The 17480-nt window shown below is 38.4% G+C and overlaps 1 protein-coding gene across 1 annotated transcript in view; it reads left to right on the forward strand.

The window, feature by feature from the left end:
• The window catches only part of LOC113984997 (protein tyrosine phosphatase receptor type N2), a gene marked incomplete at its 5' end in the record, with an annotated part of 86648 nt that overhangs the window by 28586 nt on the left and 40582 nt on the right, over positions 1-17480 (forward strand). The window contains 2 exons of the mRNA XM_039385573.1: positions 2477-2550; positions 10673-10750. Coding sequence (XP_039241507.1) covers positions 2477-2550; positions 10673-10750 — 152 coding nt within the window. The remainder of the gene's footprint in view (positions 1-2476; positions 2551-10672; positions 10751-17480) is intronic.

Genomic DNA, 17480 nt, shown 5'->3' on the forward strand with positions numbered 1-17480 from the left:
AACGTTCTGGTGTCCGTGGTATTCTGTTGCGGTTTTTTTTTCCTTTTCTTCTTTCCCTGCCTGTTTCTGAAGATCTATTATGCAAGTTCCTAGAAGCTTTGAGGTGATAACAGGCATAGACAAGCACAATCTGTTCATTGTCAATATGAATGCTTGATGCTGCAACTGAAGCACACATGGGTGCAAACTCTTGATATATGCGGAAAACACATGTACAACCTTTTTTGCACACTTTTTTTTTCTAAGTGCAAATATAGTCTCACCACCTTTTCACTACCAAAGCCTTAACAAGTCTCACCCTCTGATAAACCCTCCAAGACAGCAGAATAATGACATGGCATTATTCAGAGGGTCCGGATAAAACATTTTGTTTTAAAAAGAAAAATCCTGAAGTTACTTATCTGACTCCTGACTTTTATTGGAGAGTCACCCTGTGTCTGTTTGCTAAAAACTCATGGATCACTGTCTGCTTTTTCTCCCTCATCCATTTGAAAACATTTCACATGTTTTCTTTGGTGATTAGTTCAAACACTTTTGCTGTCCAGTGAATGAGGCTTATCCTGAGTGCTTGCTTAGTTTAAGGTATGTGAGAGACCACATTTGCTGCATGTAACCTGCATTCCTTCTGCAAAGACAAAAGGTTTCAGAGCTGTAATTCTTCAGGCATTCTGTGACAATGCTCATTGTAAAACTTCCTGTAAAAAATATTGAGTAGCCCAAGATCTCAGGTGTCAAAAGTTCATTTTTATATTTTGGATTTTTTGTGCAATGGTGCCAAAGTGAGGTGGAAGTGAATAATGTGCATGAACATGTTCCCTTTCTCATCTTCTTCATCCTTCTGTTGTGTTGAAACCTTACCAGGGAAAATAATTTTATGTGAATAGTAAAGACTGGCTCTTCATTCATTTGACATGACTTATTCATCACTGATCTTATTCCAGGAGAATGTTGTTGACATTGCTGGGTGAGATTGAATGACTGTAAACACTTGTACAAGCATCCCTCTGTCTTGCTCATATATTGAACTGCCATGGCATTACTGTTGCATGAGCTTAACCTCCTGTGAGATACTTAGAATATTTGATAACTCATTTATTATTCTTCTTTATTAAAATATTGACTGGTACTTCGTAGTTTAAAAAACATCTTGGAATCCTGGTGTTAAGAGTGGTGTCACAGGCCACTAGACAAGGTACAAAAGGGGACAGGCTGTATTCCTACACTCTTATTTTGTCTATTTGAAAAATCAGTGGAAAGATCCTCTCAAAACATCAGTATCCATGTTCAGCTGTAGAGGGTTACAGAAAGGGCAGGTCCACAACCTCTTCCCACAAAATACTGTGTGGAATAGGTTTGCTGAGAAGTATAAATCATGCTGGTTATGTATCAGGTACAAGCTGTTTGAGATTCTTATGTAAAGACTTAGACATCTCTCGCGTAAATTATCTGAGTGTGGTCTGGTCTTTCTTTCTTTAGTCAATGGAAGGAAATGGCATTTCTTGAGTACAGTTTGGCCTGTTTCAGACAGCTAAATCAGGATGAAATGATTCATCACCTAGAAATATTTCTTTTCTCTTAGCAGAAAGTGAGTCTAGATGATTGGAAGAGATGCAGACATCTGCATTGTCGCTGTCTAAGTATAGACCAATAAAACCCATCCATTATATACGTCCTGAAATAAAAAAATTTAAAAAAAGAAAAGGACTAGAGTTTGGGGTGTACCAGCTTTAAATATAATTGAGCTAGCACCAGTAAAATTACAAGTTAAAAAGTGATAAAATAATCTTGATGATGGGCAAACAACATAAGTCTCCTATGTCCAGAACTGGTGTTTTCCTTACTAGTCTTGTCTGAACCAGCTACAATAGCATCAGTGTAAGATATCTATGTGTGCTCCAGTTGTACTTTAAGTGCAATTGTGATTGGGATTTGATCTTCAAGTCGTATCGTCTCCACGTGTCACTAGTGGAGCACCACACAGCACTGGTCTTTGATCAAGGCAGATTAACTTACTGTGCATATCTCAACTGTACTTCAGTGTTCCTGCTGTTCATTCTGTAGAGAAGCCAGGTGGACAAAGTTCCGTCAGCTTCCCTCTTTTATGACCCTGAAAACACAGGAGTGTTTCCTGTAATACTGGGAATTTTTTAGTGATTTGCCTAGTTTAAATCTTAAATTCCCTGAACAGCGCATATTCCCATTTTAATTAAGAGAGGTTGTAGCACATCACAGTGCATCTCAGGAAGACAGGCTTTTCTGATACTGAGCCCCTGGAATATCCCAGTGCTTCATTCCTGAGTCAGACTGTGATGCTGTGGCTGTATCAATGCTATGGCTAGGCTGGGAATCAGAAGGAAATATCCTTTCTGATACTTACCATTTACCGGTCTTGAAATGCACATTAATCTAACGTTGTAACTTATAATGGGTAGAATACTGGTATAGAAACTTTCTTCTCTTATTTTCTCCTTTGCAGATGACCATTCCAGGATATGTCTGAAAGGTGAAAGCAGCCACGACAATTCAGACTACATCAATGCTAGTCCAATTGTAAGTACGGTAACATATGAGAAAGAATCCAAATAGTTGATTCCTGTCTTTCCTTGTTGCCAAAATATGCTCACTTGAGGCACCTCACTGCTCAGATTGTGCAACCTCAGGTTGTGAGCACCTCACAACTCTGTTTCAGGCTGTCCTTACAAATTGAAGAGAAATAAATAAATAAATAAGTACCTTTTCAGTTTATGTACTAAGAAAACAAAGTCATTAGATTGTCCTCATTCTACCTTGTAATACTGTCAGGTTTTCTGTACTTGATATTATTAACTTACGAATTATAAAATTCAATGCTATACCCTTGGTGGAGCTTTTCCTTCTCCAAGGAGGTAAAAATAGCTTGTTCTTTTTTGCTTTGCCCTACTAGCTATAGCCATGGGAGGAATAGATTTTGTAGTCATGGAGAGCTGAGCTCCACAGACTTCTGAGCTTCTGCATCAGAAAGTGACATTTCCTCTTACCTTTCTTTCTCTGGTGACCCACTGATGAGCAACCTGGTGTTTCTGTAGCTCTTCTGATTCTCTGAGCTTGCTGTTTTCAAAGCAAGAACAAGATCCCTTACCCCTTGTATAATCATTCCAACTGCAAAGTAGGTCAATCCAATTTTTGCATCCAGATACTCCAGTGTGGCCAAGCTGCCATTTCCCACCTTATGTAAGTTGAATCCTCTCTGGTCTGTGAAAGGTGATAGGGAGAAAAGGTCTCTCTTTGTAGACACAAAATAGGTATGATAGTGCCAGTAGCATTGCCCTGTCATGCCATCTCAATGGAAGTGTCATGATATCTATGTGAAGGGGGGAAAAGGCTCAGTGTCCTTGACCTCTGTGGTACTGCTAGTATTGGAGTCACTTTTTTTTATGCTTTTTAGTCACGTTAATTAGGCACTAATTAAAGTTATTAGAGGGAAACTATGAAAAAGAACTTAGGATGGAGAATTAGATCTCACTGCAGTGGGCTGTATATGCCATTACTGGCTCATTTTCCTGGGGAGTGTCACTCCCCCAGTTAAATGACTTCGTGTGGGCAAGGCAGCTGACAATTTGCAACAGCATGAAATTACAGTCTGCTTACTTCCAGTGTTGTTAACAATACTTTTTTTCTTAAAAAAACCCACAAGTACATAAAAGCTGTTCCCTGATCTCTGTTTTCTTTACTTTCAGCAGAGTTCAAAAGCTTCATTCCTTCAACATATCAAAATGCTATATTCTGAGAGTTAGAAAATACACAGAAGTCAACAAACATCTTTGGGATTTTGTTGTCTTTCGCTTAGAGTAGATGGGAAACCAAAGCACCTGCACATTCAGGGATTGCCAATTTTAGAGGACAAGAACGTACATGCACAGATTAGAGTTTCTGGACTACTTTTAGGTATGTCTCTGACTAGACCAAGCTCTATTTGGCACCAGGATCAGCAGATCACAGTAAGTTGGTGCACCAAGGAATGTGTATCCTGCCTGTAAAGTCATACACAGAGGTCCAGCTCCAGTGCTTCAGTGCTGTTTGCATGTCTTCAGGACACAGTTGGTGAGTTATGTTTGGTCAAGCCTTAATTTGGTAGTAGAAACAGAGAGGTTTTTTTGGGAAGCACAGGAGTGGGAGAGGATAACTGGAAGATATCTTATTCTTGTAAGAGCTTGGTTGTAATTCGCATGATTACAGCTTGATGTCAAAGTGGACTTACAGCATCTGTAGACAGTGCTAAGCTAGGTTCAGTGGTTGCAGCTGTACAAATGCTGGGATTTACCAAAAACTCAAGATGGGCTACTGAACCTACCCAAAAGTCTGCATAGACACAGCTTAACTAGTTTTAGTACAGATTTGGTTGGAGAAGTGATAAATTCTCGCATGTGTGTATATGCCTGTTGCAATTGTAATTCTGGATTATAGTGTAATTATTTCTTTAATTACACTGAAAAGTATTAGATTAAGTAGTATTGGAGGTGAAGAAACAGGACCAAGACATCCCATTGACAAAACTGGTTTGCTTTGCCAGGATGCCAGAAGCTAATGCAAGCAGAAGGTCTCTGCTTCCACAGCTTAAATTCTTGTGTTTTTACACAGAAGCTGCCTTTCTATCCAGCTCTTAATAAGGGTATTTTCTTCTGCAGGGTTAGAAGGTATTTCTTTTTTTGTCGCTTTCCCACTCTCAAGAGTTTTGTTCAATAAAACAAGTCACACTGACGAAGCAAAAAATCTTATGGTTGTGTTAATATCTCTCGCAGAAATATTTCTATACCCAGAGAAGAGTGGGTTCACAAGTGTTTTATTAGACTGAGACAAGTACCCAGTAACATAACCAAGGAAAATTACCAAGAGAAATTCTTGAGTTCTTTTTCTTAATGGTAGGATAGAGAACCTACTGTTTGGGGAGAAGTGCCACAGATGACATTTGTGTAGACCTGCTGTTCCAAGGAAAGATGTGCTGCAGATAGTTACGTGAGTCCATTTCACTGAGTAGTCATTTTGCTATTTTGAAAGCAGTAGATCAAAATATGTGTTTCCTGAAGGTGATGCAGTGGGAGGTTGACAGGAGGAAATCACTGCTTTGCAAGCCCATGGTTTGGAAAGATTCCCTGCAAACCGTTGAATTAAAAAAAAAAAAAAATTAAATATCTTCAGGTGAGTGTAAACATATTTGTTAATCTGGTATAGTTTTTGTAAAATGAGGTAGAATATAGGAGTGGCAGAGAGATTCAGTCTCTGTTCCTCTCCACCTCAATTGCCTACTGGAATATTGTGTTGGGCACTTGATTCTGCAATATTTACTGTGGTTGTACAGCTGTTGCAGCCTGAGCTGGCTATACGTGCTATTACTGCTGATCTCTATTTGAGATCTTTTCTGTTAGCAGGCACACGTTCAGTCAGTGTCCTTGTAAGTGTGCAGTGGATGTGGAGTACCAGTACAGTACTGATCTGCCTTCGCTTGCTCTTGCAAAAATCCTACCATTTCTTTCCTTCAGACTGCTGTCTTTCCACTTAAATAACCTCGGTAATTATCATATCAACACAGGGATGCTCCTGGTGCATTTGGCATTGCAGCGCTTGGGTGAGGAGTGAGCACTGTGATGAGCTGCAAGATGGGCCTTAATAGCTCAGGATCAGTACAGGCTGAACTGACTGGAAGAGGCTTTTTCCTCCCCATGTGTGTGAGCTGTCTGGTGGAGGAAGAGTGTAAAATAAAGTAATTATATCTGAGCTTCAGAAAGGGAAGCTGCCAGTTGGGTGCATGTCACTGGGTATCTCCAGCTTCTGGGTCAGTGGTCCAGTCTCCAGCTGGGGCTCACTCAACCTTAACTGAAGTCTAAATGAGTGCAGCAGCACACCTTAAAAAAAAATCCCCGTGCTAAACAATGAGCTGGCCACCTGCCCACATGTTTCTTCCTTTTAAAAAGTGCTACCTCTCCTCAATACCTCCTTTCTCTCCAATATGATGTGAAAACTGGGGTTAGATTGGTGGCCTCACAGCAGCTGGGAACGGGTGAGGAGAATCAGGAAAGATTTAGTCCAAATTCTTCCCATAGGTCTTTAATTTCACTGTAGTGTAAGGCCAGGCAAAATGAGTCCTTGGGATAAATTTGCAGGGTAGAAATCTGTTTCCCTCCTCTCTGAAATAACATAAAGTACTATGATAATAACTCTGCTATCGGCAGCTGAATGAAAGGCTTGCAATTACAGCACAAGGAGACCCTGACTGTGCAGAATAAAACTGTGATAATTACTTCTGTCATATTTGTACTTAGTCCTCATTAAATTTCAGGAAAATCATCCAGTAGTAAATAATGTGCAATCTTTGCTTTTAAATCAGAGGTCATGAAAGTAAATGGGAAATTCTGTTTTTCCTCATAGGGTGTCTGAGAGAGAAAAAATCCCGTCAACTACATTTTAAAACTCAGTTTGCTTATTATTGAAGACACCAGACTGAGGAATGTCATTAGCACGACAGTTTGTTCAAATACAGCATACAAATTACATCACCAAGAATAGACTCTGAAATTCATAATGGCATTCACAACCAGATTTACTTCTTTCATTCCATTAGGGGTTTTAAAGGAAGGATTTAAAAAATTGTTTTAAATTTTAATTCAAACATGAAGGGGAGGACAGGTCTACCTTTTTAATTTTAATACTGAGATAAATATGATTACAAAGTTCATCTGCATTTGCAGGATATGCTTTCTTTTACATAAACAAATAAACTTTTTCTGCTTTTAGAGACTGCCTATACTTTGTGTAATAAATAAATACATGCATGGAAGTAGATTTTGTTGGGGCTATAAACACATTAAGTCTGGAAACCACACAGTAGCTTGAATCGATATGAATTTTTAAGGTGTTAGTAGGATTTCAACTTCCTTTCTGTCAAATTTGGTGTACACTGGATCTCATTCTGATCTCATGTGATTTAGGAATATTTCAGCTGGATTCAGAGGATTTAGATGAAGGTAAATGGTGTGACTGAGACCACATCTCACCCAGCATCTTTCTCTGTGGAAAGTAAGGATCTGACAAGCTGAAAGGGAAGGTAAAGGGCAGGAATGAATGTGTTATCATTTATGAGATTTCAAAATGGTCATTGATGCCTATTGACGGTTTTACTTCAGTTTACAATTTTACAAGGCTACTTAATAAGAATCTACGTGTGCCACTCTCAAGTCCAAATACAATACGTTTGAGGATTTACTCCCAGAATGTATTGATTTTGCTGTATTCCATCAGCATTATCAGTGAAATCATGCAGCAGCAAAATCTCTATCGAAAAACTCAACAAATTTCAGCGTTCTTAAGGGAATCCTTGCAAAGTCCTGGGATAAGACAGCAAGATAATAGAACTCTTGAAGGAAAAACTAAAGGTGTAGCTTTTATTCTCTAGTAAAGCACAGGTGAAATTGTGGTCTGATGTTAACAAAGGTGAAACCAATTGCGATAGTGTTCTTTATATTTTTTCCTACTTTAAGGTACCGTAATTCAACTTATATTACAAAGCACTGTAGAAAAATATAAGTTGTGTCACTAAAGTTTTATCTAATTTTTTTTTCCAAGAAGAAATCTCAATGCTCCTCCTGTTTGTTTCCATTTGCTTTCAATATTGGTAGTGACGGAAATCACCACAGTCAGTGGTCAGTTATAGTAATCCTTGATCCCTAATATAAAATCATGGAAAAATAGATTGAAGCATTATCACCAGACTTGCCTTTGTTGTACTGCAGTAGAAAATGAGAATTCCATCATAGTAGAACAGTTGTAATAATTGCAGCTTTTTCTTTCTAACAATGGCTGTTCGATCCAGTTCTAATGTAAGCCTTGTGAACTTGATGCTTTGATGGGGAAGAGGGAAGAATCCCATTCTTTTTGAACAACTACTATTAGGGTGATTTCTGAAGGTTGTTCTGATGTAAAATGTTAGCAAACAGTCAATTTTTGGTTTAATACTTGATTGTATGGAGTCTGCAGTTCTCCATTCTTCTCTGGAGAATGCATTTTCTATTTTATTTTCATGAAGTGAGAAATCTGAGGGATCCTTGAAAGAAGATAATGACTAGTGACATAAAAAAAAAAGCCTTTTACTTGATCCTTGATTAGTTAGTTTAAAACCCATTACTGACTTTATTTCTTTATTCAAACTTCTGTTAACTTTGATAGATTAAGTTGCCCTTAGTGTTCTTGGTGACCTTGAGAGAATCAAAAAGAACATAGCAAAAACATTCAAGAGCCGTCCCTTGCCATCACCTACTCACGTTAAATTGAATGTGACCAGGGTAGTGATTTTTCACACTTTTCTTGAAATACGTGGCCTTTAAAACAGTACATGTAATAGAAAATTGATGAAACCAGGAATTTAATTTAATTAGTTTAATCTTTGCTCTTATTTTTGTTCAGTTAAAGATCATTTAATTGTGTGATAGGGCTTTCTGCCATCTTCTATTTGCTCCAAGCAAGAAGAGTTTCTGCTCATAATTGTTTTTTGTGCACCGCAATGTGTTTGGAATATAATAATTGTAATTGTCTTTTGGATTATTGTTAAACTGCTGATATACTTCACTACTCTGTGCTTATTGTAATGTTTACCACGTTCCAACAGCACCTTTGTGAAAGAGGTTGATTAATGCTGAAATGCCAAGATTGGCCTATTCCTGATTTATCAGCTGAATGTTGAGGAATGTTTCCTCCATGACAGTGCTATTTGCATTATCCTTGATTTCTTCTGCCTTTGCTTTCTGGCATGTCTACATACAAAGAATTTATTTTAAGAAGAAATTCAATTATTTTTCTAAAGTTTGGTGTATTCACTATTGGTTACATTTCTGAGCCAGGCTCTCACCTGTCGAAGAAGTGACATCATTTTCAAGTGGATGCAACAGTCTCCACAGGGAGTAGCAAGTCCTCCTCAGTGCAGGTCAATTTTTCTAAGTTAAGATTTTTAGTTCCAGCATAGGAAACCATTTCAGCACAATGATGATCTTCAGGATTCAAAACAAAACAACTACAGAAATTATTTCAACTATAATGGAGAAAAAAAAGAACACTTTTAAGCACGAATTTGCTTAATCACATTTGCTGTTGTTTTCAGCTGTGTTTAGTTCAGTGTCTCCAATTCTTACAAAAATAAAACAAAAAAAAATAGTTGCCCTTTTTGAAGTGGTTCCTAAGGTTTTTTTGTTAATACTGCTTTCTGAAGAAAGCTGGTTTTCCTCTGGTCTCAAAATACCTGCTATCAGAATTGCTTTTGTCAAAAGGCAAAGAAAGTAAGGTTGAAATTTACTGTGAGCAATTGCTTGTTTTGAAGATTTATTTGCTGATAAGAGAAGCATCTCAATGAAACACAGAATAAAATGATGGTGTTGTAGACATCCTGGACAAGTTTTTTTGTAACTATGGGTGGTGAATCAGAAGTAAGCTTTTAGTCTGAATTGATTCGGTGACTTCATTTTACCTGTGTTGTGTTGTCATGGGGAATTTTAATATTAAGTCCGGCTTAATTATATGTCAGAAAATTAGAAACATAAAAGTGTTCTCTTCCTTTTTGCAACATTCATTATATTGTTGTTCTTTCAGAATAACTTACATCTGTTCTTTTATGGTTCTTCCCTCTTTTATGTTGCACATAATTATGAGGTGCCTTCTTTTGCGCTGACATGTACCATCACTGAAAATTTTGATAGGCTATGAATAAATTCAGGAGATGCCTGTTAATGCAAATGTGACTCACATTCGTTCTTATTCAGATCTTTACTTATAGAACAGAATCACATATTGAGACAAATTCTGCCTTCAGCTACATGGATATAAGTTAACTCTCACCGACTTCAGTGTCACTGAGTCACACCCACACGTCTGAGAGCTGAACCGGGTCTCTTTTCTTTTTGTTCAAAGTTTTGTCTTGCCCAGGGTTAGAATGAGTTTGTTTGTTTTTTAATCCTATCAGCAGATCTTCTTTTTCAGCAGAATGAGTCCTAAGATTTAGAACCAAAAAAACCACCCATCAGTTCGAAAACATTCATTGTAACACACTAATCCTATTTACTCTTGATGGCTTTGTTTCTCAGATTCTTTATTTTTTCTGCTCAGTGAATTTTCTGCTCCTTGAATTAAACGTAATAATTAAGGTCTTTAAACAGAACTTCCTCCATTGAGGCCAAATCCATGCATTTAGATAAATCAGCTAACCAGAAAAAGCCAGAAACTGAATTTGTTCCCCATTTTTGCTGGTTTTTAGTTGCATGTGCCCTTGACTGGCACAGTGGAAATGGAGAACATATTTAGATGTGTGGAGCATTCTTAACATTCAGTGTAGAAAAATGTTTCAAATGGCTCCTAGGTTGCTATGAAACCACAAGTACTGATCTCAAATAAATGCCTTTGTCAGCCACCATAAGTGATCTTACTCTGCATATTGAGGACATAGGACATGGCTCATCATGTGTGATGATATTCATCTGGTAGCATCAGTCTTTTGGGGGAAAAAAACAGAAATAAAATTCTCTGCTTGCCAATAAAGGATGGAGGGACAGGACTTTAGGAAGTCCCTTGTTCTGCCCTTACATACTTTCCGTCTCTAACGCAGCAAGCGATTTTTCTTTCAAATAAATCCAGTCCATGTTCTTTTTCCTTATTCCAGATGGACCATGACCCCAGAAACCCTGCATATATTGCCACCCAGGGTCCTCTCCCTGCTACTGTTGCTGACTTCTGGCAGGTAAGTTAAATACCTCTTTGAAAACTGAATTTATGTCGTAAGTTTTCCTATGCTTCTGGAAACGTAAGTTGTATAAAAATATGTTGTGCTTGAGTCACTTTAGGTGTAATAACCTTCATTCTAATGTCTTTGTTAAATCTAGTACATAGATATTCAAGCCATCTATGTATTAAGACAAGCCCTGCTAAAGAATAGTTGATCTGAAAATTATTGAAAACCTCGGGCCAAAGTATTCATGTTTTAGTGCCAGGTCTCTGTAATTAAATTACTGACAAGGACTGGGTGATTTTGAGAGGGCCTGACCTTCTGAAGAATGTAGCCAGAATTCATGGTCACTCTCCAGATTAGAAAGGACCTAACATTGTGTGCCATGAATTTTCCCATTGAAACCTACTTCTCACATGTCCCAGTTCCCCAATATGCTTAAAGTCTTATGCATTTTCCTTACCACACATAGTCAAGACCCAGCTGCATAAATTTAAATAGGGGCAGAATTTTTTGCAGGGTTGGGGCTAAATGCAGTAGTTATTGATATACAAATAGGAATTTACTTTGCATGCAGGTGTTTTACTTGCTGGTGCAGCTCTCAGATTTGGACATACACACATTGCTGGGCTAGATGTGTGTGATGGACACACTGTGTTAGATATTCCTTTGGAAGTGTAGAAGTGCACCTGACAGGTCACAGGAGCTGTTTGGGGAGGAGGCCAACTGGGTCTTATTATCAACACAAACATATATTTGGGTTTTATTGTCTTGCATTATGAGTTTAGAAGCATTTTTTGTTAAGATAAAGAATATCTGTGCAACAATTTCAGATGTCATTGTATTTTAGTAGCTTGCATCAGTTGAAATCATTTCTTCGTCTGCATTGCATGACCTATGATTAGAAAGTATTAACTGATCCCTATTGAAGATGTTTTTCATGTCACAATTTCCTGCTTTTTATGACAAGAAATCAGCACATTTGCAAAAAAACTGTTGAATTTTGGATGCCTGGATATTTAAGTGCTCAGTCTGAGATATTTTGGGACTGGTTTTAGAAGGGCAGAGCAGATGCTTTCTGCTTGAAGTCAGTTGAACTTTTGGTCTGGCTTAAATTTTCAAGTGACTTGTGGGTTTTATCTTCACTGTTTGGTAATTAGACACAATTGCGAAGACTGATCTTTTTTCCCTTGGAAGGTGGATTCCTTATGACAGGCATGGAACTTGAAAATGTATCTGTTAAGTTAAACATGCAGAATCGAATTCTATATTAGCTGTTCTGTAATGACATTTTATGATTCCTAAGGCCCAGGCTCTTAATTGCATATTTTTACGTATTTATATATTTACATTTTGTATATTTTCACCTGCACCTGCCCCTTTACATGTTGAAAAAAGAGCCCTCTTTGTATAAGCATTGCAGAAATCAGAATTAATCATACAAACACAGTATGAACAGTTAGGCAACCTGTTTGCATGGTCACAGAGACTCCAACTGAAATGTTATTTTTTTGTTCTGTGATCCAATCTTCTTCATTCCAACTTCATACTCAAAAGATCTCTTTCTTTCCTTTCTTTCCTCTTGCTATTTTGAGTGGAGGAGTCTTCACTTGGCTTCTGCTCTTTTTGCTATTTCTCCTCCCAGTTATCTGTCAGTGAAAGTTCACTCCATCTCCCCACCAGATTTGCTGTGAACATCTGCACACAAACCATTTGGAAGCCGTGGTTCACCTTCGGTTCGAGTGTTGCTATGTGTCCATTTTTGATGTTTTGATGTTCTTTTATTGTTTATTCTATTAGGTCCCACAGGAAATTTGGTTTCTGAGATTTACTTTGATTATGTCTGTCACTTCAGCATAACAATCTGCCCATGTCAGATTGGTCCATCACCCACTTTTCTTAAACTTCCTACTGAACACATGTCAATGTGCCAGTTCCTGTCCCAAGCCTTTTACATGCCCCAGGGTACCAACTAGGCATAATAAACAGGCCAAGAGAGATTAACTCCTTACAGAACAGTGCATCCTCAACCACTGCAATGTAGTAGACCCAGTGTACAAGTGAAAAGCCATGGCTTGAAGATGTTGCAGTTTATGCCCAGTTGCAGGAGTAAACTTAATTTCTGGTTCTCACGTAATAGTACCTATTTTAAGGTAAGGCCTGGGAAACCTGAATGTTCTAAGGAAAATAGAGCCTTAACTGCTGTCAGGGCACAATCCTTTGATATTTATTTAATACAATTTTCTGTAGTTTATGGTGCTTCCGTGGTGCTGCCACTGGGGACTGTTTAAAGATTCAATTATTCATTCCTGATGCTTCTTCTCAGTGGTTCTCCTCCCTCTCCCTCCTCCACTTAATCCCAGCTGTTGCTGAGTTGTATTGCTCTTTTCCCTTTTTTGTGCTCAATGAGGCAGTTTTCTGACTGATGTGAGAAGAATGACTGACTCCAGAGGGATGTGGGACTATTCTGCTGTTCCTTGTCTAAATGCACATTGTCATGCTTTAGCAAGTCCAACAGAAACACTTGGAGTTTCATCACTGTCTATGGCAATATTTACTAGATGTATTGCTCCTAATTTTTGCAGAGATTTAGCTGCTAGGATTTCTGAGAGACCAGTTGCACGGTAAGCAGCAGCCACTGCATTGTATCTTGGCTGAAAGGCTGCCCCAGCAAGAACTTGTTATAATTGTTTCCACTCTGTAGGTATTTCAAACTGATTTCTAGGAAACACTGGTCCAAAGAGCATTTGTTTTACTTGAAAGTGTAAGGCAACTTTACTGGCATTTACAGCACAGCTGATACCCATAATGAAATCCAAACTGTTTCTGATTTTACTGTCTAGATTTCATGCTCAAATTTCTGACACAGCTTTTAAAACTGGTTTCCCTTAAGCTTGCATTAGATTCTTCCGCCAATCAGTGACTACGTCTACAGTAGCAAGCAGTGTGGCCCACTATGAATGGATTTGTAGAATGTCACAGCACTTTGTAGGTTTTACTTCAGACCAACTGTTCATTAGTCTAAGGGACTGAATGTCTCCTGGCAGCGGAGAAGGCTAAAGATGTATCTGGAGGAAGCTCCTTTCTAAAGGACCTCAGTTCCTGAGCTCTGACACTGTTCTGCTGTTTCTGCTGCTCTTGGTCTGTCCACTACATGATCATGTGGTCACATCCATTATCTCTATTTAAGATCAAACAGATAATTAATTTTGGGTGATATTTTTTTCCTAGTTTTATTGGCAGGCTCGTCTAAAACATCTTGTGTTGATTCAGTGGCCAGTATTTTAGTGCAAGTGCTGTTAGACACTTAGCAATCAAATTCCCATTTACTGTTTTCAAGTTGCCCAGATCTGAACAAAGATCATAGTTAGATCAGTGTCTTCTCTTTCCCAAACTAGACAAAGCTTTTTCATACAACGTTGATGACACTTGATCCAGGCTCATCTCATTTAGCATTCTTCCCACAGTGAGCAGATACAAACCTAGTACCACTGTGGGACTGAAGAGGGACAAGTTTCATTGATCTCACTAGTGACCACTTCTTGGAAGATTATGTCTTTTTGGTAGGGTGGAGAAGAGGAGGTGTCATTCTTCAGTACCATCTAACTAGAGCTGATAGAGCTGGACATTAGACTCAGAATTTTCTGTATGACTTCCTATTCATTTGGGTTTTCAACTTCCTATTCATTTGAGTTTTCACATTGACTTGAGAGATCCAGCTTGATGGAAGTTTTTCTTTCAAAGACACAGTGTTTGAGCTGGATATTGGTTAATTTTCAAATGGTGTTCAAATTTGTACATGTTGTGAAAAATAATAACGATAAAAAAGACAATAGTCTTACACTGGCTTTTCTAATGGCAAAAGACCACTTCCAGGCATCAGACTTCCACAGTTATCTCTGACCTTCCAGTTTACTTCTGCAGCTCCTTAGTTTCTTGGCATAGCTCCTCTCAGTCAGCAAGTGCCAAGGTAGTTCCAACTTTCCTGGCTCACCCATTTCTTTGAAAACTTTCTAGCCTGCAGGAGTTGTGTTGTCAGTCATCTCATTGATCTGTTTTGCCACAGGGCTTCCTAATCTGTCTGCATATTCTGTGTTTGTGGCTCAAGCACAGATTTCATCTCTGCCTGCTTGTCATCTCTTGGACCACTCTGGAAGTTTTCCAGCCGCTACTTTAATTAATTTTTAAAAGCCTCCAGCTGATTTAAGTCTTCATTTAATTTTATCTGGTCTTGTTTTCATCTTTTTACCAATTACTATTTCTGAGAGATACAACCTTCATTGATTCTATTTTGGTTCAGTGGGAATTCCACCTCATCATTCCCTTTCTTGAAAACTGGATGACTCTCCTCATATTTTACCTGAGTGGTTAAACAATTTGTCCGGTCTGTGGGTTGTTTTCTTCTCAGCTGGGAAGAAAATTCATCCTCAGGACAGGGTTTTGCTTTGATAGAGTTCCATTTTATTTACAAAGAAAGTACAGAGTTATTTCCTTGAACAAAGACAGAATCAAATAACAGGCAATAACTTCTTTTTTTCCAAACCTCATTCACCCAGTGTTTTACCCCCAACCTCTCTGTCAGCTTTTTTTCTACCAGGATCACAATGCTAGTTTGTCGAGCTGTGCTGGTGGTTTCTTTATTCCTTTTACACATTTATGCTGCTTATCGGGATTAATCATCTTGCCTTGATTAATGCTCTTTCTCTGCATTAAGCACATGAGTTTCTAGAGAAACTCATGGGTCCATATGCTCCACGTTTCTCTTGTTTTTGATGATAACTTCTGTAATTTCGGTTATCAGGCTTCATAAAAGAGTTTGCTTGTTTCTTACATTTATCTTGAATGAAAGGTGATGATTTTGTCCGGCAGCTTCAGTGAGATTTCACTCAGCTCTTTCACATAGCGCTATTAAAATTCAACATCTCTTTGAACATAATTCAAAAGAAAGAGGATGTAGAACATTTCTGATCTATAACAAGTTTTCGCAGCAGGAGTTCCATGTTGTGAATAATTCTGGAGGCATAAAATTTTATTATTTTCCGTATGTGCTGGGTTATAATTCCACAAAGTATTTGACATGAAGAACATGTCTTAACTTGCAAAGTATTCTAAGAGGCAAGGATTGATAATATGCAAGAAAACTATTCCTAGGAGTGAGGATTTTTAGAACCAATTGTCCTTGCACTGAAAAATTGTTCTTAATTGTGGTGGTTTTATAAATTGCGTGTCTGCTAAGGTTTGTCATCTCCAAACAGAGATTCCTGTAGGAGGCCATAAATTTTTCCTCTTGTAAATACCCTACACTGTGTTTTGCTATCATAAATCTACCCACATTTGCCTTTCTTTGCCTCCTCCCTTTCGGAGGGTAGTGCATTGTCACTTTTTTTTTGTTTAACCTTATTAAGTGAAATAGAGGGAGGGAACAAGCACTTCCTGGCATGTTTTAGTTGCTTTAGAAAATGAAATCATATGTGATACATAATTTTCGTAAGCATTTGTTTTTCTGTGATGTCCTCCCTCCATAACAAACATGATTAATCGTTCTCTGAGCATTACGTAACTTCTACAGAAGGAGTATAAAAATATGATTTTCCTCATTTTGCAAATGTTCATTAAGGTTCAAAGCACCTACAACAGCAAACCTTGAGGTTAAATACAGCCCACACTTGTAGTTTTGACCAGAAAATTCCCTTGTTTTTTACCTAAATAGATCTATAGCTCAGGCTAGATAGTTTCCCAAATGCCTTAGTCCCTGAAGGGCTCCCGTGTGGAAAGGGTGACAGAGCAGATACCACTCATGAACAGCACCGGGTCAGACGCAAGACCAGGAAGGCAGACTTCAGATGCTGCCCCTTCGTGGTTAGGATGCTCCTCTAGGAAGCAAGGAAATGCTTCATCCTACATGTTCTGAATCAAACCCATGCTTTTCACTACCCCATCCTTCCTCCACTTTTAGCCAGTACATGAAATAGTCTTGGAAATGCTCTTCACCCTACTTGTTAAAGCTGGACATGTCTTGCCAACAAAAAAAGAGAGAGCTCCCTGGAGTGGAGATTTGCACTGTTGTAGTTATATTGAGTGGGGAAACCTCATCTTTGCTCCCTTGATTATTTTTTACTTGTATTGCAAGACTATTAAATGTAAAATGGGGAAGGAGTCCCAAGAATAAAGTCTACAGCCCTAATGTGAGCCAGGAATTTCAATTGCCATTTGCTTTTCGTTGCCCCAGACCTGTATTTTTTAATCTAAAACTATTTTTAATTTTCTCTACCCATTTTCAGGAGTAAATTATCAGCACCCACTCAAAAACTGACTATTGGTTTCCTCCCAGATCAGACTGGAATGTTAAGAACTGATTCCTGAGTCTCGGTCTCGAGGACACGATAAATCTTTGCATGTCTGATCAGCAGCACTTGGTTCTCTCTTCCAGTTTTGGAATTCAACAAAAGAAGTACAAAATACTGTCAGTTGATTGTTTCCTCTGCAGAAAGGATTACTCATCAGTGATCTCCAAGGGCAAATCCCAGTGGCAGGAGACCATGTCCCTGTAGCTGAATGAGTCTTCCTGCAAAATCAGTGTTCCAAGCCCATGGGCTGAGTAGGAACAACTGTACCAAACCCTATTCAGCTCTAATTGCTGGTTTCTGCGCTCCCAGTTCAGCACGTTTTGTGAGTGCTGAAATTAATTTACGGACTAAATTACTCTTCTGCATTTTGTTATGTGCAGAACATGGTGCTTTCCAGC

The sequence above is a fragment of the Pipra filicauda genome, unplaced genomic scaffold (genome assembly GCF_003945595.2).
Source record: "Pipra filicauda isolate LSUMZ 115617 unplaced genomic scaffold, ASM394559v2 scaffold420_size638996_pilon, whole genome shotgun sequence".
NCBI lineage: Eukaryota > Metazoa > Chordata > Aves > Passeriformes > Pipridae > Pipra > Pipra filicauda.